At 45.5% G+C, this 26,863-nt stretch overlaps 1 protein-coding gene across 1 annotated transcript in view; it reads left to right on the top strand.

Moving 5' to 3' along the window:
- Window positions 1-26,863, top strand: part of INTS6L (integrator complex subunit 6 like) — a 120,515-nt gene that overhangs the window by 80,254 nt on the left and 13,398 nt on the right. The window contains exons 14-17 of the mRNA XM_068124373.2: window positions 2,500-2,639; window positions 4,071-4,332; window positions 12,650-12,949; window positions 13,678-13,771. Coding sequence (XP_067980474.2) covers window positions 2,500-2,639; window positions 4,071-4,332; window positions 12,650-12,949; window positions 13,678-13,771 — 796 coding nt within the window. The remainder of the gene's footprint in view (window positions 1-2,499; window positions 2,640-4,070; window positions 4,333-12,649; window positions 12,950-13,677; window positions 13,772-26,863) is intronic.

Genomic DNA, 26,863 nt, shown 5'->3' on the forward strand with positions numbered 1-26,863 from the left:
AATTGGGTCGCCACGTCAAAATCCAATATGGCCGCCGCCATGTATGTCTGAACCTTGTGAGCGGAATATCTTGAAAAATAAGCGAAGTACCAACTTCTAATCTGGAGTGTGGGTGTGTCTAGGCATAAGGAAGAAAGCTATTGAAAATTGGGTCGCCACGTCAAAATCCAAGATGCCCGCCACCATATATATGTCTGAACCTTGTGAGCGAAATATCTTGAAAAATAAGCGAAGTACCAACTTCTAATCTGGAGTGTGGGTGTGTCTAGGCATAAGGAAGAAAGCTATTGAAAATTGGGTCGCCACGTCAAAATCCAAGATGGCCACCACCATATATATTTCTGAACCTTGTGAGCGAAATATCGTGAAAAATAAACGAACTATTAACTTCTAATCTGTTGTGTGGGTGTATCTAGGCATAAGGGAGAACGCTATTGAAAATTGGGTCGCCACGTCAAAATCCAATATGGCCGCCGCCATGTATGTCTGAACCTTGTGAGCGGAATATCTTGAAAAATAAGCGAAGTACCAACTTCTAATCTGGAGTGTGGGTGTGTCTAGGCATAAGGAAGAAAGCTATTGAAAATTGGGTCGCCACGTCAAAATCCAAGATGCCCGCCACCATATATATGTCTGAACCTTGTGAGCGAAATATCTTGAAAAATAAGCGAAGTACCAACTTCTAATCTGGAGTGTGGGTGTGTCTAGGCATAAGGAAGAAAGCTATTGAAAATTGGGTCGCCACGTCAAAATCCAAGATGCCCGCCACCATATATATGTCTGAACCTTGTGAGCGAAATATCTTGAAAAATAAGCGAAGTACCAACTTCTAATCTGGAGTGTGGGTGTGTCTAGGCATAAGGAAGAACGCTATTGAAAATTGGGTCGCCACGTCAAAATCCAAGATGGCCGCCGCCATGTATGTCTGAACCTTGTGAGCGGAATATCTTGAAAAATAAACGAACTACTAACTTCTAATCTGGTGTGTGGGTGTATTTAGGCACAAGGAAGAACGCCATTGAAAATTGGGTCGCCACGTCAAAATCCAAGATGGCCGCCGTCATGTATGTCTGAACCTTGTGAGCGGAATATCTTGAAAAATAAGCGAAGTACCAACTTCTAATCTGGTGTGTGGGTGTATTTAGGCACAAGGAAGAACGCCATTGAAAATTGGGTCGCCACGTCAAAATCCAAGATGGCCGCCTCCATTCATGTCTGAACCTTGTGAGCGAAATATCATATCATAGCATGTTTTCTGCGTCTTCCACTTTGCTAACTCACATCACTTCCCCGACGGGGGACCGAGGCGTAACGCTTGTTAAATATCATATTATATATCGTTTTTCATCCGATCTCCCAATGGTGAAGAATTAACTAAAAATTAAATAAAGCTTGTATCCGAACACATATTCAGATCTTAACCAAAATGAATCGATTCGTTCTTGTCACACACACAACCTGTCCACACAAGTTTCCTCCAAATCTATCCATAACTTTTTGAGATATCCTGCTACACATCAGTTTTAGCCCTGTCACTCAATGGTGAAGAATCACTTTTAAAATTCTCTGATTTGAATCCAGATTCGCATCTTCACCAAAATCTAATAATTTCATCCTTGTTACATACGCTACCCCTCCGTCAAATTTCGTCCGAATCCGTCCACAACTTTTTGAGATATCTTGTTCACAAACAGACATACAGACAGGCATGAAAACATAACCTCCATCCACCTTCAGTGGCGGAGGTAATGAGTGACATGCCAACTTATGTACAGACGATAAATAAACCACTAGAACCTCACCACAAACTGTGGCACTGCAAATAAGTAATGGAATCACTCGAAACAACGGGGCGGCTGGTACGAAGCTGGTGGATATGCAGGCTAGGGGTGAGCAGGAGGGTTGTTGCTGTCGTGTAGCTCTTGGTGCAGAGGTGAAGAGGTGCAAAGGCGATGTGATGTGATGTCTTCCCGACTCTCCGCACAGCCTCAAACTGCGATCAAACTGAGCTAAAGCAGAACAGAACTCCAACTGAACTGCATTAAACCTCCAACTGAACTAGACCAGAATTGCACTCCAACTCAAACTGGACAAAACTGCTACTGAACTCAAACAGAATTGCACACTACAGAACTGTCACTGAACAGAATTAAAAATAGAACTGAAAACCAACTGCTGTGCTCAGGCCTGGTTAGGCCCTCTTAAACTTTGGCACCACCCTTTTGGGTGGTGCGTCCCATTCATTGGCTGTCCACTTCTGTGGGTGCGCCATCTTCCCACAGGCTGGAATGGCACTCATAAAAAGGCTCGCCGGGGTCTGCAGCCGATCTCGGTGCCATGGCCTGCCATTCACAGGCTCAACAGTTCATGCTGTCTCTTTCTAAAGCATTACTTTTTAAAGTCGCATTACGTTTAATCTGGACATGTCTCGTCGGTACGTACACCGTGCAAATAAGATGTTGTTGTGGTGATGTGTCATTGGCGTATGTTTATTTGCAGATGAGCTGCATAGTGTGCCCGTCGCCCAGATGGGGAATTACCAGGAGTTCCTGAAGCAACAGCCACCACCACTGCGTGAACTTGACCCAGATCAGCCCAAGCGACATACTTTTGGCAATCCTTTCAAGCTGGACAAAAAGGTAAAGTACTTGGGATTTTGTGGGGGGGTTTTTTATTCGGAAATTAAACTGCCCACGCAGGAGCATACCATTGGAGAATATAAACAAGCTTAGTCAGGTCAGTTTTGGTAGTCAGGTCAGTCTTTTGGAACGGCTACTGGTAACACGTAACCCAATGCTACCTGCCGCATGGTCGGGTTGTCGGTGGGGCGGGCGACTGTGACACCCTGCCAGGACTAAAAACAATACCTGACAAAAGGCGGATGATCTCCCTTTGGGAGCCAATGGACATCCAGTACGGAGATGGTGTCTCCCAAAAAACACCCAATGGAGGTAGGAAAATTTGTTTTTCCACATGGCCTAGTTAATGCCTCCTGTGCAGTGGTCCTGTGAAGAGGATTCATTGTTTCAGGACCGGGTGAAGGTTCTGCCAGAATTTGCTCTTCTTCTTTTTCTTTGTGGCCTTTCACATTTTGTGGATCTCAGCCTTGTTTAGGGTGAATTTCAATTTTTACAAATGCATGACAGTAACAAACATGGCTTCCTGAAGTGCTGCCACTTCAAGATTAAAGCAACACTATGATATGCAGTACGATGAATGAATAAAAATGAGTCTGTTAACATTAATCTACAGGAGAAAGAAAAACATCTCCAGGAGTGATAACTTGGTGCTGCCTAGTACAGGATAGATGGTAAAACCTTAACTTCTCCTTGACCAGAGTTTCCCCTTTATCGAGAGCCAACGGGAAGCTGACATGCTATGGTGCGCATAGGTACGAGGGAGTGCTGAAAACCCTCTGCAGATGGACAGCTGACTTCTTCCAACATGACTTTGAAGGAAGGAACATTCTGACCACATATGACTTGAGCCAACCAAACATCCATGATCCTTGTAGACAGTAGATGTTGCAGTGCTTATGCCCCAGATCACGTTATATGACGTTTCCTCACTGCTAGCACAACCTCTGACTCCACAAGTCAGGCCATCTATGGTGCAAGGACATATACGATTGGACGGTGAGCCACAATCGGTATCTAGCTGTTAATGTACCGCAACCCGCTATGATTGTAGAAATAAACTTCCAAAAAGAGTCAACTGTGATCCTGAACCAGCAGAAGTCTCTCGCGCGCGCACACACACACACACACACACACACACACACACACACACACACACACACACACACACACACACACACACACACACACACAGAAATGTAATCAGCAACATCCAAATGAGAAAGAAACCCACTTTGTACAACATGAATCCAACAATGCTGCAGCTGTTTGTGAGATGAGGAGTCGCATGAAAAATGGATTTTCAAACAAACCTAAGTGATAATTAGAACTCGAATTAAGATTTGGGAATGGTAACACACAGCCACCTCGAATGACCAATAGATGCCATTTATTTATTAACCACATTGATGTTTCATGTTTGTTTTGAATCAGGGCATGATGATTGATGAGGCGGACGAGTTCGTGACCGGTCCTCAGAACCGTGCCAAACGCCCGAGTATGGATGGCATGCCCGGCGGGCCAGGAAAACGTCGCCGAGCCGCATCGCCTCTTCTGAGACCCAGGCCCTATACCCCACCAGTCCTCAGCAACCTCACACCTACTTCTCCCAGAGGGCTAACCCCATCACCTCCAGCAATCACCGCCTCACCACAACCACAGCAGCCGAACCTCATAAAGCCCATCCCTATAAGAGGTGGCCTTTGACCTTTTTGGTTTCATTCATTTCCCATTAATAGTAATACCCACTCCATATGATGTCAGTGAATTGCTTGCACTAGGCCATGTCTGTCGTCGTTTCCTGAATCCCTCAATACCCCCTACCTCTGGCAGGGGTCAGTGATTAAACAACAAGAGTCATGGGAGGGGCAGGGGAGGAGTAAAGGGAGTGAGTTAGTTATTTAGTGTGTATGACCAAAGGGAGAATGAATTTTGAGGGAAATTTGCCTTGCAATTTTTTATTCTATAAGGGACATGCATACATGCATGCATACATATGCCGAATTATAGTATGACTATATCTATCTGAGACCTTTTACTCGAGACCGAGGGTTGGCAACCTGCGGCTCTGGAGCCTCATGCAGGACTTGTATGTGGCTGCCAAGCCGTATCGATCAAATCCTCTTTTATAGCTGGGCGGCTTAGCTAAAAAATTCGGATCGATTGTGCCTTTTCCCTTAAAAGCATGAAACTTGGCACATGGCTAGAATACCCGAAAAGAAAGATTTTTAGTCCAGGGGGCATCCCCAATTTCACCCCATATGGCGGCCATCTTTAAATCCAAGATGGCCGTCATACAAGACCTATTTTGATGAATATCTCCATAATTAGAACAGATATCAAAATGGTTGAAGTGCCTATACCTACATTTTTAGGGTCTAGGAATCCAATGGCAACATAAAATCCAATGGCAACATATTGGAACACCCACAGTTCCAATACTGGAGTCTCACGATGGCATTGGAGAACAGCATCCTGACCTTTGTGCGCTCATTGAGGGAGGCTGACTTTGAAATGTACTTAGATGCTTTATGGGAGCTTCTTCCGTGGTTCTTTGCTCTTGACCATACGCACTATGCAAGATGGGTCACAGTCCATTTGCGTGATATGATGGACTTGCACAAGACACACCCTAAAGTTCTGGATAATTTCCGAGCTGGCATGTTCATGGTACAAAAGACCCAACGCAAATTTTCTTCAATTGCTACAGATTATGCACATGAACAGAACAATGCACGTATCAAGGGAGATGGAGGAGCTGTGGGTCTGCTGGACAATGCCCATGCTCTGCAAAGATGGATGGTTGCAGGTCCAGAGGTCTCAAGGGTGATTGATGAGTTTGAGACTGCACAGGAGCAACATGAAAGCAAAGCACCATCACTGCATCATGATCAGAATAAAAGCACCCAGATGACCTTTGACAAACATGTCAGATCACTTGTATCAGTTATCGAGGAGCTAGGTAATCCATTTCTTGAAGAAACCGCTGACCTTTTGGTTCTTGACACAGGATATAGCAAGTGCATCAGTCGTACAAAGTGTGAAAGACGTGCAGAAAGTGGGAAAGGAGGCTCTGGAGTCATTTGTGCAAGAGAGGCTGATTGAACGCTCAAAACCTTTGAATGATGTCGTCCCATGCAAAAAGTTACCTCTGTTTGGCAGCTCATCAGTAACAGACCAGCTGACAGATAAACACAAGGTAGCCTCATTGAAGAGTGATGTTCAACTGTTTTCTCGCCTCTATATTGCCTGTCAAACCCGCAAGGGAAACCTGGATGAATTTTTCCGTCATGAAAATCAATCTTTCCCTCCATCTCTGTCCAAGGATGGGAAGCTTCGACCTGGTACAAAGAGCGACCTTTTGGATCAAGCACACAGATGCCAGAGGTGACATGTGTCATACTTGACGGGGCAGTAATTGTTCAAAAGCTAAAGCCCGATGTTGGCACAGTCAAAACATTTGGCGAATATGCCGAAAAGGTCTTCATCCCATTTGTTTTCTCACAGTACAAATCTGCAACCCGACTTGATCTGGTGTGGGACCGTTACCTACCCGACAGCCTTAAGAGCATGACCCGTGAAAAGCGTGGCAAGGGGGTTCGCCGACGAGTAGATACCTCAGTTGCAATTCCTGGACAGTGGCAGAACTTTCTTCGAGTTGATGAAAACAAGCGTGAACTCTTCAGCTTCCTTTCCAATGAGAAATCTAAAGCCCTCCCCATGTTTCATGCACTAACAGGGTGTGACACTTCTTCAGCGTTTAATGGGCGTGGAAAGGTAACTGCATGGAATGTGTGGGAATCATTCCCTGAGCTCACAGAGGTACTTGCAGAAATTTGCCACCAGAGCACAGAGATAACTGAAACCTGCATGAACGTCATTGAGAGATTTGTTATTCTGTTGTATGATCGCACAAGTACTGCTACTGACATTAACATTGTACGAAAGAAACTGTTTGCAAAGAAGGGCAGACCTGTGGAATCAATTCCACCAACACATGATGCCCTTGTGCAGCACGTAAAGCGGGCAGTATACCAAGGCGCACTATGCTGGGGACAAGCATTGCATGCTAAGCCTGATCTACCAAGCCCCACTGAATGGGGTTGGCAAAAAACGTCTGCTGGCCAGTTCAAACCAATATGGACAACAATTCCAGAGGCTGCAAAGATCTGCAATTAACTTGTTAAGTGTGGGTGCAAAAAAGGATGTACTGGTCGTTGCCGGTGTAAGAAAGCTGCACTTCCCTGTACTTCTCTCTGCGCATGTGATGGAGAATGCAGCAAAGACTAGAAAACCACAAGATGGCACAGTTACAGTCTGCGATGTCATAGACACTTTTAATCACTGAAGAATGCCAACCTGTTAAGAGTATTTATATGCATTCCCAGTATGCATGATACTATGCAAAATTAATATTTTCATATGACTGCTTAATATTTTATGTTACCATTGGATTCCTAGACCCTAAAAATGTAGGTGTAGGCACTGCAACCATTTAGATAGCTGTTCTAATTATGGAGATATTCATCAAAACTGGTCTGTTATGGCGGCCATGTTGGATTTCAAGATGGCTGCCATATACTATTGAATATTTTATGTTGCCATTGGATTCCTAGACCCTAAAAATGTAGGTATAGGCACTTCAACCATTTTGATATCTGTTCTAATTATGGAGATATTCATCAAAACAGGTCTTGTATGACGGCCATCCTGAATTTCAAGATGGCCGCCATATGGGGTGAAATTGGAGATGCCCCCTGGACTAAAAATCTTTCTTTTGGGGTATTCTAGCCATGTGCCAAGTTTCATGCTTTTAAGGGAAAAGGCACAATTCATCAGTTAAGCAGCCCCACTATTACTCAATAACAACTTTCAGAAAAATACAGATACAAAAGATCACCGGCGACTCTGTGAGCATGATTTACATTGTGCTCCGTGAATAGTCCGCTGCATGGTCATTTTGGCCGTCTTGTACACAACTCCTCCCCATGCTCAATGTTTGCCCAATTCTCCCTCTATCTTGGCCTTTCTGGTGGTGTCCCCCCCCCCCCCCCCCCGTCTCTATACTGTTCCTTTTGTCCCGTTACATCCTGATCCGTACAGTGTACTAGCTCTTCCACAAGCTTTCACTATGTGTACGGAAAAAAGTGCAGCCTCAAGAATCGCAATGATGAACGACTTGTGCCGAAATAACAACGAAATCTTGTTTTGATACAATTTGATAACTACCTCTTTAGAATGTGTGCATGTGACGTCGCCAGCATGAGATACTCACATTAGTCCAAGAAACAGCAAATTTTATTTTATTACCACCGCCACCGAAGGTCAATGGAGGTTATGTTTTCACCCCTGTCTGTTTGTCAGTTTGTTTATCTGTTTGTGAACAGGATATGTCAAAAGGTTGTGGACGGATTTGGATGAAATTTGGCAGAGAGGTAGTGTATGTGAGAAGGAAGAAATGATTAGATTTTGGTGATGATTCGGATCCGGGTAGGAGAATTTCTAAGCGATTCTTCACCATTGGGAGATAGGGCCAAAAACGATATATAGCAGGATATCTCAAAAAGTTGTGGACAGATTTGGACGAAACTTGGTGGATACGTTGTGGGTGTGACAAGGACTAATCGATTCGATTTTGGTGAAGATCTGAATGTGGATTCGGATAAGATAATTATTTAATTTTTCAAGTGAATCTTCACCATTGAGTGATAGGGCTAAAACCGATACGTAGCACGATATCTCAAAAAGTTATGAACGGATTTGGACGAAACTTGGTGGACAGGTTGGGTGTGTGACAATACCAAATCTATTCGATTTTGTTGAAGATCTGAATATGGATTCGGATAGGATAATTATCCAATTTTTCAAGTGATTCTTCACCATTGAGAGATTGGACGAAAAGCGATATATAACATGACATTAAAAAAAAAAGTTGTGGATGGATTTGGACGAAACTTGGGGGATGAGTTGGTTAGGTGACAAGAACAAGCCGGTTAGATTTTGGTTGAGGTCTGAATCCAGATCCGGCCTATCAGTGGGATACAAAACATAAACTGTTCAGCCTGTCGGAGGTATGCGCTCTCCAGCGTGCCGTTCTAGTTCTCAAAGTTTTGTTCTATATTTATATAAATATACACTACATGACCAAAAGTATGTGGACACAAACTTCACACATCTCATTCCAACATCATGGGCATTAATATGGAGTTGGTCCCCCCTTTGCTGCTATAACAGCCTCCACTCTTCTGGGAAGGCTTTCCACGAGATGTTGGAACACTGCTGTGGGGATTTGCTTCCATTCAGCCACCAGAGCATTCGTGAGATCGGGCACTGATGTTTGGCGATTCGGCCTGGCTCGCAGTCGGCATTCCAAATCATCCCAAAGGTGTTCGATGGGGTTTAGGTCAGGGCTCTGTGCAGGCCAGTCAAGTTCTTCCACACCGATCTTGACAAACCATTTCTGTATGGACCTCGGGTTGTGCACGGGGGCATCATCATGCTGAAACAGGAAAAGGTCTTCCCCAAACTGTTTCCACAAAGTTGGAAGCACACAATCATCTAGAATGTCATTGTATGCTGTAGCGTTAAGATGTCCCTTCACTGGTCCTAAGTGGCCAAGCCCGAACCATGAAAAACAGCCCCAGACCATTATTCCTCCTCCACCAATCTTTGCAGTTGGCACTATGCATTCAGGCAGGTAGCGTTATCCTGGCATCCACCAAACCCAGATTCGTCCGTCGGACTGCCAGATTGTGAAGCGTGATTCATCACTCCAGAGAAGGCATTTCCACTGCTCCAGAGTCCAATGGCGGCGAGCTTTACACCACTCCAGCCGACGCTTGCCATTGCGCATGGTGATCTTAGCCTTGTGTGCGGCTGCTCAGCCATGCAAACCCATTTCATGAAGCTCCCGACGAACAGTTGTTGTGCTGACGTTGCATCCAGAGGCAGTTTGGAACTCGGTAATGAGTGTTGCAACCGATAGTGCATTCAGAAAGTATTCAGACCCCTTTACTTTTTTCACATTTTATGTTGCAGCCTTATGCTGAAATCGTTTAAATTCATTTTTTCCCTCATCAATCTACACTCAATACCCCATAATGACAAAGAGAAAACAGGATTTTAGAAAGTTTTGCAAATTTATTAAAAATAAAAAACTGAAATATCACATTTACATAAGTATTCATACCCATTGCTATGACACTTGTAATTTAGCTCAGGTGCCTCCCATTTCTCTTGATCATCTTTGAGATGTTTCTACACCTTGATTGGAGTCCACCTGTGGTAAATTCAATTGATTGGACATGATTTGGAAAGGCACACACCAGTCTATATAAGGTCTCACAGCTGACAATGTATATCAGAGCAAAAACCAAGCCATGAGGTCGAAGGAACTGCCTGCAGAACTCAGAGACAGGATTGTGTCGAGGCGCAGATCTGGGGAAGCCTACAAAAAGATTTATACTGCATTGAAGGTTCCCAAGAGCACAGTGGCCTCCATAATTCTTAAATGGAAGAAGTTTGGAACAACCAGGACTCTTTCTAGAGCTGGCCGCCCGGCCAAACTGAGCAATCGGAGGAGAAGGGCCTTGGTAAGAGAGGTGACCAAGAACCCAATGGTCACTCTGGCTGAGCTCCAGAGATCCTGTGTGGAGATGGGAGAAACTTCCAGAAGGACAACCATCACTGCAACACTCCGCCGATCTGGGCTTTATGGCAGAGTGGCCAGACGGAAGCCTCTCCTCAGTGAAAGACACATGAAAGCCCGCTTGGAGTTTGCAAAAAAGCACCGAAAGGACTCTCAGACTGTGAGAAACAAGATTCTGTTGTCTGATGAAACCAAGATTGAACTGTTTGGCTTCCATCTGGCCACTCTGTGGAGTGGAAGGGGGAGGTGAGGGGACAAATGTACTACATATACATCTTTTGGCGGGGATGGGGTGGCTTTGACAGGCCCCTCCGTTTTGGGAGAGGTGGGAGAAGGGAAGGAGAAGAAAAATTTTCCCGTACAAAGAGTGCTTCATAACCTCAGTGTTGCAGAGGTAAAAAAAGGAAATTGTAGTGCCCTCTGCCACCATCACCTGGTGGCGCTACACGGTACACATTTACATGGAGAATTTATGCCCCTCTCCCGGTCCTCCACACCCCCGAATGAGGCTGCGGTCACGTAGCCAATGTTACCCCCCAGACAAAGTTGTATTTGTATTTGTACCCCGAGTAAAGTATAAAAGCATTTGTAGCTGGAGTGCCTGGCGTTGCTCAAGCGAAGAAGAAACATTAACATATTTGAAATGTGGGCAAATATAATGGAAAAGCAATTACATCCAAATCAGAATCCATCACAAATGTCAAATCATCATTTTACCTTTTCATTGAATATATGCTGGTGAATGTGTCATTCATCACGTTTCTGAGTTAAGTATGATGACATTCAGGAAGAAGAAACCTTATCACTAACTTTCAACCATTCCAGAATTGTTTTATCTGTGTTCAAATGTCTGGTAATTGTTTTGTATTTATTTAGGCGAATGTCTACTTGTATATAACTCTCATTAATCAAAAAGGCTTCGGTACTATACAGCAATTTTTACCTTCGCAAAAGCGGAAGGTTATGTTTTGATCGCTGTGTATTTATTTGTATGTCTGTGTGTGTGTGTGTGTGTGTGTGTATGTTATTCGCATAACTCAAAAAGTATTCAACCGAATTGCATGAAATTTGGTGGGATGATTGGTTATTATACGGGACACATTTGATTAGATTTTGGGAGCAATCGGGTCAAAGGTCAAGGTCAAGGTCACGAAAAGGTCAAAATCGTATTTTTACCATAGCGCGGTCAATTTTTATCCAATTGGCATGCAACTAATGCCAAAATGTTCAGAATTCAATGCCCGATCTTGTGATATATGACATGACCCAGTGAAGACATTACCCTTGTTAGCGGTTGGGGGTCAAAGGTCAGGGGGGTCACGACCTTGCAAAATGTGCGTTTTTTGTCATAACTCGGTCAATTCTTATCCGATTTGCATGAAATCAGCACCAAACTGTTCACTGTTCTGTTCCCTACACTCCCATGCCAAGTACAGAACAGTAGCTGCGGCGAAGGTATGCGCTCTACCGAGTGCCCGTTCTAGTTTTATTTTTTTTTATTTTATTATAATTATTTTGCCCATAACACTCCCAGGCACTCACTCATGAACCCCTGAAAGTTTGACGAAGATCCGTTCAGCCATCTCTGAGAAAAATGGCGACACACAGACACACAGTCCAGGGCTCTCTTATATAGTAGATACACTATATATATATATATATATTTCATAAAAGCACTATCTCTCAATTGTGAAGAATGTTTGGCCCTGTCCCTCAATTGTGAAGAATGTTTGGCCCTGTCCCTCAATTGTGAAGAATGTTTGGCCCTGTCCCTCAATTGTGAAGACTCACTTAGAAAATCAAAAAATTCTCGTATCCGGATCTTCACCAAAGTCGAATCAATTCGTCGTTGTCACACACCCAAACTGTCCACCAAATTTTGTCCAAACCCATGCATAACATTTTTTTGAGATATCCTACTCACAGAAAAAACAGGAGTGAAAACATAACCTCCATCCACCTTTGTTGTTGGAGGTAATAAGCATGATGTTACCATGTGTATCGCCATGCTTATCTGCTCTACCAACACGAGTCCATGTTGTTGATGTATTATAAGCCTACCTTTGCTTGTACAACTTGATAGCCATTCTTCACAAAAATAGACATCAATGATCCAGCCAGACGTCAACTGGTTGTAGGCATCCAAACGTTTCCATGCCTTCACGTCTTCCAGGGTGTAAATACTTTTTGAAAACATAAGGTATTTCACGAAATCTGGATATAAAATGGTTGGAAGGTTCTTCTCTTCTGGATTCTGAATTCCTCTCCCATTTTTAATGAGGAGAGGTTCCGAGAATGTTTTATGCAATGAGGGTGTTTATATGTATGCAAATGATAATTCCTATTCTACCTGTTGTCATGACAGGAGACGACCTTCCTTCAATCATTCCGGACACTTCCCCAGAATCTCCCGGCATCGCCGACCTCAGCCCGAGCTTTACTCCCACTGTCGACGCTGTGTCTCCCGACTCCACCAATCTGGCCAATCACTTCATGGAAATGAGCACTGACTATTCTATGGAAGATGACCAGCATTCCGGAGAGCGACTGGAACATAATCACACGGTAGAATTGGCAAAGAAAACTGGAAGTACGGCTAAGATTACCGAGAACAACAATGAGCTCCGTGGGATGATCGTCAAGGAAATCCGCAAGCCAGGACGCAGTGAGTGTGGGCCGGTAGACAAGACGCGAGCTTTTGTAACTAATAATTTAATATTATTTTGCATTTCAAACAATATCAACATGATACGAGAAAGTTATAGAATGAGCGCACTGATAGAGGGAACAAATTGGAGTGCATCAAATGAACGGAAAGAGAAACCCTCAGCAGGAAGAAGAATGCTGGTCATCGAAACCCGTTTTCCGGTCTTCGTCAACCTTCTATTAAACAGTAACGAAAAGCTTACATGAATGAAATACAGGACAAGGGCATTGGGAGACATCAATTAGCGTCTTGTAATGAAGTACCGTCTTCCTCTTCACCTTGCCCTTTCCCCCATCGTCCCCCACACCCATCTGTAGCAAGAAACCAATTTTGACACCAATTTTTATGATGGTGAGGTGGTGGTAGAATGTTTGGAGTGCAACAGTCAATTCCTTGACTTGCAGGTTGAATGCAATGTCTTTAATGTCTCTTGTAAAACCTGTCATCTGAGTTAAAATTTAAAAAATTATATGATAAGAATGAATATCCCTCATTTTGGCAGTGCACCTAATGGAAAAGGGTGCTTTAAAAAATAAATAATGTTCTCCATTGCACAGGCCCATTTTGTCATTAATTGTTTTCACAGAACTACTTGATGCCTGAAATTAAAATGTGTTGCAGTCGGTTCATTTGCCCTTTGAGGATCGAGTTAAACCATTTTGTCCCGTGCCCTCCGACCCGTGCAGATTACAGCCACATTTTCAGCCTCCTCCGCCTGCTCCAGGGATCATCACAGTTACAAGTTCACTTCATCCAGCAGGTGATCAGGGAAGCTGCACGGTAAGCTTTAGCTGAATTTAGCAGTACAAAATGGTTTTGCCCAGCACAAACATTTGCACAATATGGAAAGGTAAAAGGTACAAGAGGTCACCAAGGTACAAGAGTGCTTGGTGTGTAGAGTGGCCAATGGGTGTGCTCATTCTCTTAACCTTTAACTTGATGGATGACAAAGGTTTGCAATTTGAAAACGTTTAACAAAGTGAAATGGTCCATTGGAGAATGAAACTATTGCCCTTAAATGCAAAAAAGTGATGGTACAGTGATCATTCCAGACCCTGTTTTGACTGATAATAAAAACTCTGACAATGTGATTATGACCCTGTTGAGCGTCACCAAAGATGGATGAATGTTATGTTTCCACCCTTATCTGTTTGTCTGTTTGTGAATGATATCTCAAAAGGTGGACAGATTCGGACGAAATTTGGTTGAGAGGTTGGCATTTGACACGGACTAAATGATTAGATTTTGGTGAAGATCCGGATCCAATAAAAAAAATTTGTATCACTGAGAGGGCAAAAATCGATATACAGCACAATATCTCAAAACGTTGTTGATGGATCTGGACCAAATTTATTAGACATGTTGGGTGTGAAAGAATTTATTCAATTTGGTGAAGATTCAAATTTGGATACGAGAGTTTTTCAATTGTTGAAGTAATTCTTCAACATTGAGTGATTGAACCAAAACCAATAAGTTCCAAAAAAAAGTTTTTTTTTTTTTTTTTTTTGTAGAAGGCTCCAGGCCTCCAGGCCATACTATGTCGTCCTCATCGAAGCCAGGGCTAAATAAAAGAGCTGCATTGATAGAAAAGTAAAGAAGGAGAGAATAGTCTAAGAGTTTTTGAGAAAGCAGACAATCTGCTTTTTGAAAAGGGGAAGATCATAAGTGTTTGGAAAGACATGGGAAGGTAAAGAGTTCCAGAGTTTGGCAGTGGAGGGGAAGAAACAAACATCATAACGGCCCACCCTTGAGTTGCCAATGGGCACGTAATAATCATGAGATGTAGTGGCTTGTCGAGTATTCCGTGGTCTCGCTAATGGCGGAGGTATACAAGCAGCAAGTTCTTGGGAGCAGAAACCGAAGTAATATCTGTAGAAAAGAGAAAGAGAGCCAACTTTGTGACCTAATTTGAGCAGGTCAAGTTTTGAGGTCAGATTGGGAGAGTTGATAAGTCGAATTACTTTTAATTCAATTCTGTCCAGTAAGTATGTGGAGCTAGAACCTCTCCAGATGTGAGAGCAGTACTCTATACAAGGACGAATCAATCCTTTATATAGTTGAAGCAACTGTTGAGAGGAGAAGAATCTTCTACATCTGAACAGGACTCCCAGTTTCTTCGAGGCAGATTTAGCTATTTGTGTAATGTGTGGATTCCAGGATATATTTGAAGTTTGGGTAATACCTAGTAGGTTTATTGTATCACATGGTGTAATTGTGGAGCTTTCAAAGGAGATTGGAGAGTTGAGATGAGTTTTCGAGAGAGAGATGGGAAGAAATTTAGTTTTAGAAGCATTGAATTTAACCTGATTACATTTTCCCCACTGGGAAATCTTGTCCAAATCAGAATTTAAAGAGGTGGTTGTGATAAAAATGAGATGCAGATTGATTGAGGGAAGATGGGGCAGATGGGGAAAACATGGAGGAATGCAACATTGAGTCATCAGTATATGAGTGCATTTGATTATTTGTAGAAGAAAGAAGGTCATTGATAAAAAGAAGGAAGAGTGTTGGAGACAGAACAGAACCCTGAGGGACACCGCTGTTGACAGGGAAGGAGGGAGATGTTGAGCCAAGGACAATTACAGAGATAGAGCAGTCGGAGAGAAAGCTCGATATGAGAGCAGAGTGAAGGAGGAAAGCCGAAAAAGGGAAGCTTGGATATCAGACCCTGATGCCAAATTCTGTCAAAGGCTTTTGAGATATCAAGGTCTACAACAAAGGATTCCCCAAAGTCTCTCAGAGAAGAGGCCCAGACATTTGTAATGTAAGAAAGGATATCACTGGTAGATCTTGCCTTGCAAAAGCCATATGGATGACTTGTGGCAAAACTTGCTGGATGAGTTGGGGAGGTGGCAAGAACAAGCCGATTCTTTTTTTGTAATGACTTTAAAAGTCAGAATTCATTTTTAACTCCACCCACCTTCATGTTCTCACCCTTGTCTGTCTCTGTGTATGTCTTTTTGTTACTTGGGAAAGTATTTCGACAAGTTTGTTGGTCTGTAGTGGCTGTTTGTGTGCTTATCACACGATTTTTGTTTATCACACGATCACAGTTTTGAAGCAATCATTCTGATTTTTACGGGCAGAGCCGTCTAGAACAGTGTTTGTATGTATGTATGTATGTATGTACAGTCCCGTGAAAAAGTAAGCACACCCCATGTAAAGTTTTGGCTTTTTCAACATATTTCAACATACAGCTATTCGATCTTCATTTCAACAATATTGATAGATAAAGGTGATATAATACAACAAATATCATGAAACATTTACATTTTGTAGTCCATTGTATGATTTAAATAAACATAAATGCAAATTTTGCATGTGGAAAAAGTAGGTACACCCCCACATTTATCACTACTTCAAATACCTAAAATTAGAATCAGGTGCACCCGCTCAGGTGCAAATGATTAGAACATCATAAGAGAGGATCTTGGAGGAACCTGTCTTATTTAAACCTCAGACACTTAGTTTTGTTTGATCTTTGTTGTTGAAGTGTGCGGCGTCACCATGCCTAGATCAAAAGAGCTATCTGAGGCCCTCAGAAAGAAGGTTATAGATGCCTACGAGTCTGGGAAGGGATTTAAAAAGATCTCCAAACAATTTGAAATCAATCATTCGACTGTCCTGAAGATCATCTACAAGTGGAGAAGATTCAAAACAACTGCCAAACTTGTTCAGGCCAGGCCGCCCCAGCAAGTTCAGCCCGAGAGCAGACCGCAAGATGCTGAAAGAAGTCTCTAAGAACCCCAGAATGTCATCACGGGTATTACAGGTAGCTCTTGCCACTGTTGATGTCAAAGTGCACGAGTCTACCATGAGAAAGAGGCTGCACAAATTTGATCTACATGGGAGGTGTGCCAGGAGGAATCCTTTGCTGTCCAGAAAGAACATCAGGGCAAGACTAAAGTTTGCCAATGAACACCTCGGCAAAGACCAGCACTTCTGGAACAATGTGCTCTGGACAGATGAGTCAAAGGTAGAGCTATTTGGCCACAGTACCAGAAGACATGTTTGGCGAAAACCAAAGACAACATTTGACCACAAGAACCTGATACCAACTGTAAAGCATGGTCGTGGAAATATTATTGTTTGGGGCAGCTTTGCTGCATCAGGGCCTGGGCAGCTCACCATCATAGAATCCACTATTAATTCTTCATTGTACCAGAGGGTGCTTGAGGATAATGTGAGGCCATCTGTCGGAAAGTTGAAGCTCAACCGAAGGTGGACCTTGCAACATGACAATGACCCTAAACATACCAGCAAATCCACCAAGGAATGGCTGAAAAGAAAGAAATGGAGGGTTCTGGAATGGCCAAGTCAAAGCCCGGATCTAAATCCCATCGAGATGTTGTGGGAGGATTTGAAACGAGCTGTGCATGCAAGAAACCCCTCAAACATCCCACAGCTGAAAGAATTCTGCATGGAGGAGTGGGCAAAAATTTCTCACAGTCGATGTCAGAGACTGGCAGACAGTTATGAGAAATGCCTACTTGAGGTTGTTTCTGCCAAAGGGAGCAATACCACCTATTAGAGCCAAGGGTGTACTTACTTTTTCCACAGAAGGAAATGGCATCTCTGTTAATTTTTTGTTGAATAAATTTTTGCAAAGTCAATTTTTCATTGTTTTTTGTTCAATTAGATCACCTTTATCTATAGATACTGTTTAAATGAAGATCCAATATTGATATGTCCACATATGTTAAGAAGATAAAAAACATTTCATGGGGTGTACTTACTTTTTCCACATGCGAAATTTGCATTTATGTTTATTTAAATTATACAATGGACTACAAAATGTAAATGTTTCATGATATTTGTTATACTAGGGCATGCCCGTACGTGGGTGCCCGTTCCTTGCCAAAAAAAAAAAAAAACGCTACCCGTACGCTCTACCCCGCCCGTACGCCCGTAAACAAAAAAAACAACGCTCTTCGCTTCCGCCCTTCGCTCTGACTGAATTGGGAGAAATAATGCGCATAAGAAATCGAGAAATTATTATTTTCTCCGGAAGAAATCGAATTACGAACCGTAATGGCGCACGCGCTCGGCTCGGCTCGCTCTCACATCGGCCACGCCTACGCAACAACGCGTTCTGTGATTGGCTGCCGGAAGTGCAGTCTTCACTGTCCGGAAGGTCGCATATCGCAGTTACGATGAATCGCAAATTAGTTTTAATTAGTTTTAAAACATAGTTGAACGCCAACATAGTTTGCCAACGTGAAATAAATGAATACGCTCTCAAATGTGCCGTCCGAGGCAGAGTCTGTTCGCCACGTTCGGCACACGTGATAGCTCGCTGCTCTCTGATTGGTTGAATCGTTTTTTGGACATAGCTCGGTAACTACTTCTCCGATTAATATGAAACCTTGAAAAGGCACATCCTCGGGTCCCCAGCAATATACCTGGCAAGTTTAAAGTATATCGGACCAGTAGTTGTCGAGAAACAGCGGTCACAGACAAACAGACATACATACATACATACATACATACATACATACATACATACATACATACATACACACAGAGATTACTGGAATTATAGATAGATTATATCACCTTTATCTGTCAATATTGTTGAAATGAAAATCAAATAGCTGTATGTTGAAATATGTTGAAAAAGTCAAAACTTTACATGGGGTGTACTTACTTTTTCACGTGACTGTATGTATGTATGTATGTATGTATGTCGGATTGGGACTTAGGACTTGGGACTCAGAAGACTCAGATGAAAGGAGCAACGGATATATTTATTAGAACTCGAGTACACAAGCTTGAGGACAGCAAAGTTGTATTGAAACTCACAAAGAATGACCAACAGTACAACAAGATGCTCTGAAATAATTCAATTAACATTGCTTTATATAAGGAAAATCAGGGGTGGAGTTAGCTCACAAGATACAGAGACAGAATGGGCTCATCGGCCCTCCCACCATAGTCCCGTCCTGTTGTTCAGTTAATTAAAGGAAGTTCATCCAAGGCCAGTCATGGGTTAGCTCTGATAAGGAGATGGTCAGCATTATGTGGCAACATGTTTACAACTTTCTGTAAAGAAAGCTAGCTTGGGAAAGTACAAAGGGAGTGGACACTCATAAAACTGTCAGCTTGCAAGATAATGGCAAAGTCAGGAGAAAGGCAAAGAGAGATAACAGTTGCCTCCAAGGCCTGGGAAGGGGAACTAGAGATTGTGCCCACGCAGGCCAGGGCACACAGGCAGAGAACTCCTTATTAGGATATTACACATCCTCAATGCACAAGAAAGAACTCAGTATCATAAAAGAGTACAGCAGTAAGTCAAAACAAAACATAAAATTGGTTATACTTGGTAATTGGTAAAGCAGCAAGGATATACAAAGGGGGAGGGGCATTACAGCTCCCTACATACCGCCCTTTTGGATCTAAGATACAAAGTTATCTACGAGCCAATCAAAGGCCTTTATTTCAAACAAAACAGAAAAATCATTCAACATATCACGCGAAGGCAGCCCCGTAAGAATGTCCCGTACCAAAGCACCACACAAACTCAGTAGGATGATTCGCGTCTGTATGTGAGTATGCAATGTAAGTCCGTAAAAGCAGGGTGATCAAATGGCACACAAAATCCACCAAGAGAGGTGAGAGAGAGAGAGAGTGTAACTAAACGTAACGTACCGCGCGAATGCAGCCCAGTGAGCATGTCCCGTACCCAGTACCGCACAACGAACCCAGCAGGCTGATCCGCGGGTGTGTGGGTGTAAGTGGATGTATGATGTAAGTCGGGTGTAGATGGGTGTATGAGGTGAGACCGTAGAGACATGAAGATCGAATAGCGCGCCAAATCCACAACGAAGACCTCTGGTTCCACCGGGGTCCACACCCAGGAAGATCTCCGACCCACCCTTGGTCCACAGAGGTGCAGCCGGACTCCTCCCCAACTGGAGCTCGCCCAGGCTTCCCCAAGTGAAATCCTTGTAGATCTTCAGCGCTCAATCGATATTCATGTTCATGAGGTCTCTTACATGCTGGTGATCTGGGGAAGACACAACATCGTCAGTATCAGGTGGCTCAAACCTATGGCCATGAAATAAAGCATAACGATCCAAAGGTGGGAGAGAAACTTCCTTTGGGTCAAAGTCGAGATCGTCCGAGGCGATGCTGCTTGCTTCGCTGTTATCCACGGGCGAATCTCCAAAACAATCAGACTCGGAACTCAGAGTATTTTCACGATCGAGTTCCTCTTCATCCGGGCTTGGGTCCACAGCTGGGTCCAAATCCCGGACTGGGTCAGTGGCGTTTGACTCACTGTGGGCTTGTGAGACATGGGGAGGCAAAGCCTGCATTGAAATATAAACATCAGTCGGGGACCCTCGCAAGTGGCCCACATCATCATTGGTAACATCATCAGTAACATTATTCTTAGGTGGCGTAGGCCTGCGGCGTGGACGGCCACCCATAGTCATAGCCACGGCATGGCATATCGTGAAGAAACGAGAGGAATCCTTCAGGAAATCGTCGATTTCTTCATTCGACGTGTCGGGGCCCAGTTTAAACGGCCTCCTGGCAGCCTGAAATGCTTTGAGGTCCGCATAAGTGTACTCGACATCATTATCGGTAATATCAACAATGGAAGAACAATCTTCGGAAGCGGAGATCTCATTGTCGCGGCCCAGTGGCTCGTCCGGGTCGTCGTTCCAGGATCCGCGGTCTGCAGTCACGTCGACGGCCAGTGTGTCATCTGGACCCGCGGTCAGCTTTTCAAGCATCACCATGGCCTTTTCTGTTGTCGTCTTCAGTGTCCATCCTGTGGAAAACTTCCTCACACACGCAAGGACTAAAGCCTTGATTATCACACAACAAACCACGATTCCAAGGACTATTGCCAAGGCGGTTAGTACCCACTTTACAATTGTGCCTGTCCACCCTTTGAACCAGTCGGTAAGCCACTGGTGGGAGGCTTCCCGATCCATTCGATCCCTTGTCAATGAGTGAGCGCTTTCCCTTAACGTTATAATAGCAGCACTGACGCCCTGTGAGGGGTCAGGAATAAAAGTGCAACATTTACCCTCAATTATCCCACATACCCCTCCTCGTTCTGCCAATAGCATATCTAATGCAACCCTATTTTGCATAACCATTGTACGCAGATGGACAACTGTGTCCAACATTTCGTCGTGTGCTGTAGCGGTGGCGTTGGCCACAGTTTCTAAGATTAACGCAATTTTGTCAATGCGGTAACTGCTCATGACCGTCCCAGCCCATGGGAAAAAGAAACTAACGGCCTTCTCCCAATCAGCGCCATGTAAGGTGGTGGTGCCGTCGTCGTTCCAATAGGTGCTTCGTTGTGTCCTTATGAGTGCGGGGGTATTATGCAAGTGTTGTCGCATTTCCATTTCTGGGAAAACTGATCCTAAATAGCAACGTCCTCCCCAATTATCAGGTAAATACGGGTAAGCTTTGTTCCCGCATACAAACATGGTTCCGTGTGGAGCCACTAAATGAGTGGTCATGCAAGTGCGACGGTCTGCGATAGTGTTTGTTCCGTTTACCCCTTCCCATGCCAACTGGAGGTGTGTGAGATTATGTAAGGGCGAACTTGTAACATTTACTAACAGCATGTGTTTCCCTTCCCTAGGGTCCGCGAGGAGGGTAGCTCTACACACAGATTTGCCTACCGTTATTTGGCCCTTTCCTTCTAAGCAGAGGGCCCCCCTAGCCGGTTTAACCCAAACCGGCGCCGGGCGTTCCTCAAAGTGTTGGGACTGGATAGGGGGCGAATACTGGAAAACTCGTTTACACGCAGTTCCGTCAGAACCTTGGCTTGTCAGGGTTGTACTAAGGCATTTGGTGTCTAGTGGCTTTGAGCACAAATCATTGAGTGATAGGGGTAACGCTACCATTGGTATTCCTGTTGTGCTGGTGCGGGGAAGGTGCATACACATCCAACACCGTGTCCTATTCTGTAAGGTGGCCATATGCCGTGCGACCTTCCAGTATGTGTTCTCCTCTGGCTTCTTTCTTACTTTCTGGGCAGGCGGGGTCTTAATGACGTAAGAGGCGCAACTAGGTCGAAGGTAAGATGTGGTTCCATTTGGGATTGTCGTGCGAGGGGGCCATATTCCACATTCAAGTATCATTGTTGTATCCGGACCAATGGGGGCATAATGCAACATGAGGGTAGTATTCTCAACACCCTTGCCCCATCCATATCCTCGGGCATGTCGGCCGCTTATGTCCCCATATGTTCCATTTTCCACTTTTCTAACCTTAGTCAGGACTAGGCGTGTGCTTGTCATGCGTGCCTGTGGTGTGTTATTGTGTACCACTATAGCTTCCGCCCATCTTACAGATAACCACTTAAAGCTCGTTTCCAGGTTGCAGCAATTCACCGCTATTTTGTCTCCCCAGCGAGCCGTTATATACTTAACGGGGTAGAGGGAAAATGCTGAATAGTTGTCGGGTCCTGGGTACTTGGGGAGGTCCTTTCTCAGTCGCTCAAAGTTCAAGAGCCTATCTCCGGCAGGGGGTTTGAGGCAGCTACCCAGAATTCCCATCATCATGACCGTCATCGCCGCCCTTAGGAGACTGTGGTGCCCTAGGCGATGCATTGTCTTCGGCAGTGTGAGGTGCGGTGTCTTCAGCAGTGAGGGGTGCGGTGTCTTGTGTGACTTGTGGTGCGGGAATGGACAACTTACAATGGGTGGCGTGGATCCACGAAGGTTTACCCTCGCAGAAGACTGCCGTCGGTGTGACTAGTAGCACCTGGAATGGTCCCTTCCACCGTGGCTCCAAAGCAGCCTTGCGGGTGAAGTGCTTTACAAGCACCCAGTCGCCGGCCTGGAAGTTGTGGATGGCGTGGCCTATTGGTTCAGGCAGCGCCTCTCGTACTCGAGCATGGATGCTGCGTGCCACATTCGACAAGCCTATGCAAAATCTCAAAAGCATGTCATCCATTACTGGCAAAGCAAGGGTGGACATGTCTGTTGGTGCTGAAACGGGCAAGCTCATAGGTCGTCCCATTAATATTTCGTGGGGGGAAAGGCCCGTAGTGCGACCCGGGGTGCAACGAATGCTCATCAATGCAAGCGGAAGAGCCTCTGGCCACCTCAAGCCTGTGTCTGCGCAAAGTTTCGCTAGTTTATTCTTTAAAGTTTTGTTCGTTCGTTCCACAAGTCCTGAGGACTGTGGGTGGTAGACGCAATGGAAGGATTGTTTAACGCCCAACGCCTTCAGGATGCCCTTAACCACCTGCGCCGTGAAATGGCCTCCTTGATCTGACGAAATTATCTGGGGAATGCCAAATCTGCACATAAAATCCCGCACGAGGCGCTTCACTACTGTCGGAGCATCGGATTTGACGCATGGGTATGCTTCGACCCATTTGGTGAACGTATCTACGATTACCAACACATAGCGAAACGACATGCTTGGTTCCAATTCTGTAAAATCGAACTCAATAGTTGCGAACGGCCCACTAGGCGGGGGCCGTCCCCCATCATGTGCATGTCTCGGTGGCGCCCCTCTATTGTGTTGCTGGCAGACCACACACGATCGGCACACTTCGGATACAATCCGTGACAGTCCTGGCGCTGCCCAAGTGTAGTCTATCTGTCCCATCACCCCCCTCTGGCACACATGACCATTCTGATGAGCCATGCGTGCCAGCCAAGGCAGTAAAGCCTGGGGTGCTATAGGTTTTTCATCAAGGGTCCACATTTCCCCTGGCCCAGGGCGTATCGCTCCTCGTTTGAGCCAGACCTCGTGTTCGGCCGTCGGTGCAGCATTTTGCAAATTTATGATATCGTCCTTAGTTGGTGTGGCGGGTGGTCCCGCAGTCGGTATGTCAGCAATCTGTGCGGCTGTCTTCTGTGCTCGTGTCACCATCGGCATGTTGCGTTCTATCTGTTGGTTGGCGGCCTTTCCTGCCGCCTCGTCCGCCCTTGCATTGCCCCGGGCAACGTCAGTGTCCGCCCTTTGGTGGCCACGACACTTAATTACCGCGATAGCGCGGGGAAGTAAAATACTTCGGAGGAGCCCTTCTACTAGCGCGCCATTCTTTATTACTGAACCGGCAGATGTGAGAAAACCTCTCATCTTCCAGATGGCCCCTTTATCGTGGACTACGCCGTGAGCGTAGGCCGAATCTGTGTAAATGTTGACGGCAAGGCCTTCCGCCAAGCTGCACGCTCTGGTCAAGGCGCACAGCTCCGCCTGCTGTGCGGAAAATGTAGGTGGAAGACGCCCGCTCTCTACCGTTTCGCTATCCGAGCACACGGCGTACCCGGACAACAGGGACCCGTCCCATGCGCGCCTAGCTGATCCATCGACATAATATGTACAGTCGGGATGTTCTAAGGGAGTGTCCTTTAAATCCGATCGCACCGTGGAGACTAGCTGCACAACGTCGGTGCACACATGAGGTTCGCCCTCCTCTGGGGTGGGCATCAGTGAGGCTGGGTTGAGCGTCGTGCAACGTTCGATCGTGATGTTGGCTGCAGTGATCAGTGCGGATTCGTATTGCATTAATCTAGTGTTAGACAAATGCTGTGTGCTTCGCTGTAACAACAGCGAAGTGACGCAATGTGGTACCCGTAGCGTTACTGGGTGTCCCATAACAATGTCCGCTGTTCTTTCTACTGCGTACCTGGCCGCTGCCACGGCTTGCAGGCACACCGGAAACCCTTGTTCGACCGGGTCTAACTTTTTACTAAAGTAGGCTACCGGCCGCTCCTTATCCCCATGGGTCTGTGTCAAAACTGACTGGGCGAAACCTCCCACGGCGTGAGTGTAAAGGGTAAATGGTTTCGCATAATCCGGGAGTCCTAATGACGGTGCCGTAACCAGCGCCTGTTTCAGCCCGTCAAAACCTCGCCTCATTTCTGGTGTCCATACCAATTCGTCCGAGGCGGTTGATCTGGTTGCCTCGTATAGTGGCTTAGCTAGCAGCGCAAAATCAAGTATCCAAGTGCGGCAATATCCCGTCATACCTAGGAAGCGCAGCAGTTGCCGTTGCGAGCAAGGGCGAGGCAGCTCCATAATAGCGGTCACTCGTCCAGCATCCAATTCTCGTTTTCCGTGCGAAATGGCGTGTCCCAAGTAAGTTACAACCTGCCGCACAAACTGAAGTTTTGGTCTGCCTACTTTGTGGCCTTTGGCCGCCAAGGCCTTTAATAGGGCCAAGGAATCCATTTCGCACGCCTCCTTTGAAGGGGAGCAAATCAACAAATCGTCAACGTATTGCAGCAACACTGACCCTCCCTTCAATTCCACATCCGCCAGGTCGCGGTGCAGCGCCCGGGAAAACAGAGTGGGGCTATCTGAAAACCCCTGAGGTAGCACTGTCCAAGTATACTGGCGCCCCCTATGGGTGAAAGCGAACAAGTATTGTGACTCAGGCGCGATGGGCACAGAGAAAAACGCAGAACAAAGGTCGATGACCGTGAAGTATGTTGCGTCCGGCGGAATTGACATCATGAGGGTTTCTCCGTTTGGAACTAGTGGGTGTATGCCCTGTATCACCTTGTTCACCTCCCTTAAATCCTGTACAAATCTCCATTTGTCCTTTGACGGCTTTTTAACTGGCAAAATTGGTGTATTACATGGGCTGTTAGTTTCCACGATAATCTTCTGTTCCACTAGGGATTGAATCACTGGTGCTATGCCTACGTCGGCCTCAGGTCGTAGCTTATACTGTTTTACATTTGGCAAGCGCATCCCCGGCTGCACTGCTATCACTAGAGGTTTGGCGTCTCGCATCCGTCCAACCTCACCGTCGCTTTTGGGCCATAAATTGTCTGGCACCTCCGCTAGGAGGTAATCTGACTCACCCGGGTCCGTCAGCACTGCCCTCATGGCATAGGTGCCCTTAGGAGGCAACTCTGTCGCTTCGAACACTCCATCCCTCCGTTGTGTCTTGAAGTCAATTGAAAAACCTTCGCCATTTTGGAGCCGTTTCAAAGTCCAGCGGCCTTTCTTACTCCGGTAACCTTGTAGGGGAACTTCTCGTAACCTCCCTACCATCCAACCTACACTTTCCGGCGGCCACCCTTTGGCAGTGGTGAGGGTAACATGGGCTGTCGCTCCTTCGGGGTATTGGGTCAACGCACGCTGACTTGAGGTTAGGACTGCCTCGATTCCTATTCCCTCGCGGCCGATCCACATCCGTGACAAGTGTATAGGCGTGCGCTCGCCCAGCTTTTCCTTAACCTTTTCTCGATAATTCTCGTCGTCGCCCGTTGCATCATAGTACGCAGTGCAATGGGGTGGATTATCCCTTAAGGTTTTTATCGAAATTTCGTGCAGTTGTAGCCAATCTCGCAGAACTGCATTGTCCAAACACACATTATCTATGATATGCGTCCAGGTAGCCAGAGCCCCTTCATCCATGCGCCACCAATACACGGTGGGGCCGGGCCGAGACAAGGCCGTCATTACCAAGTCGCGTTTAGATTCCGCGACGTCTACAAAAACTCCCTCCTCGGTACATGAGATCTGACAGCCCAATCGGCACAACAAATCCCGTCCCAGCAAATTCGTCGGGGCGGTAGTGGTCATCAAGAAAGCATGTTTAGCCTCCAGCGGGCCGCATGTTACTCGCACTTCCTCCGAAATAGGAAGCGCTTGGGGTAAACCCGAAACACCCAGTATTTGAACGTTCCTGGCCGTAGGGCGCAAAGAGGGCAATTGCCCCTTGTTAATTGTGCTGCGAGTCGCACCCGTATCTACGAGGAATTCTAATGGTCTTCCCTCCACGTCCAACATCATGGTTGGTTCCTCTGCCGGTGTCATGGTCAAGAGAGGACACTCCTTGGGCGACTCGCCAGCGTCCCGTCAATAGGCCCCTCTATTGTATTGGGGCTGAAACCCCTTACGAGCCTTTGGGCAATCACGTATCCAGTG

The sequence above is a fragment of the Myxine glutinosa genome, chromosome 8, assembly GCF_964187855.1.
Source record: "Myxine glutinosa chromosome 8, kmMyxGlut1.1, whole genome shotgun sequence".
Classification (NCBI taxonomy): domain Eukaryota; kingdom Metazoa; phylum Chordata; class Myxini; order Myxiniformes; family Myxinidae; genus Myxine; species Myxine glutinosa.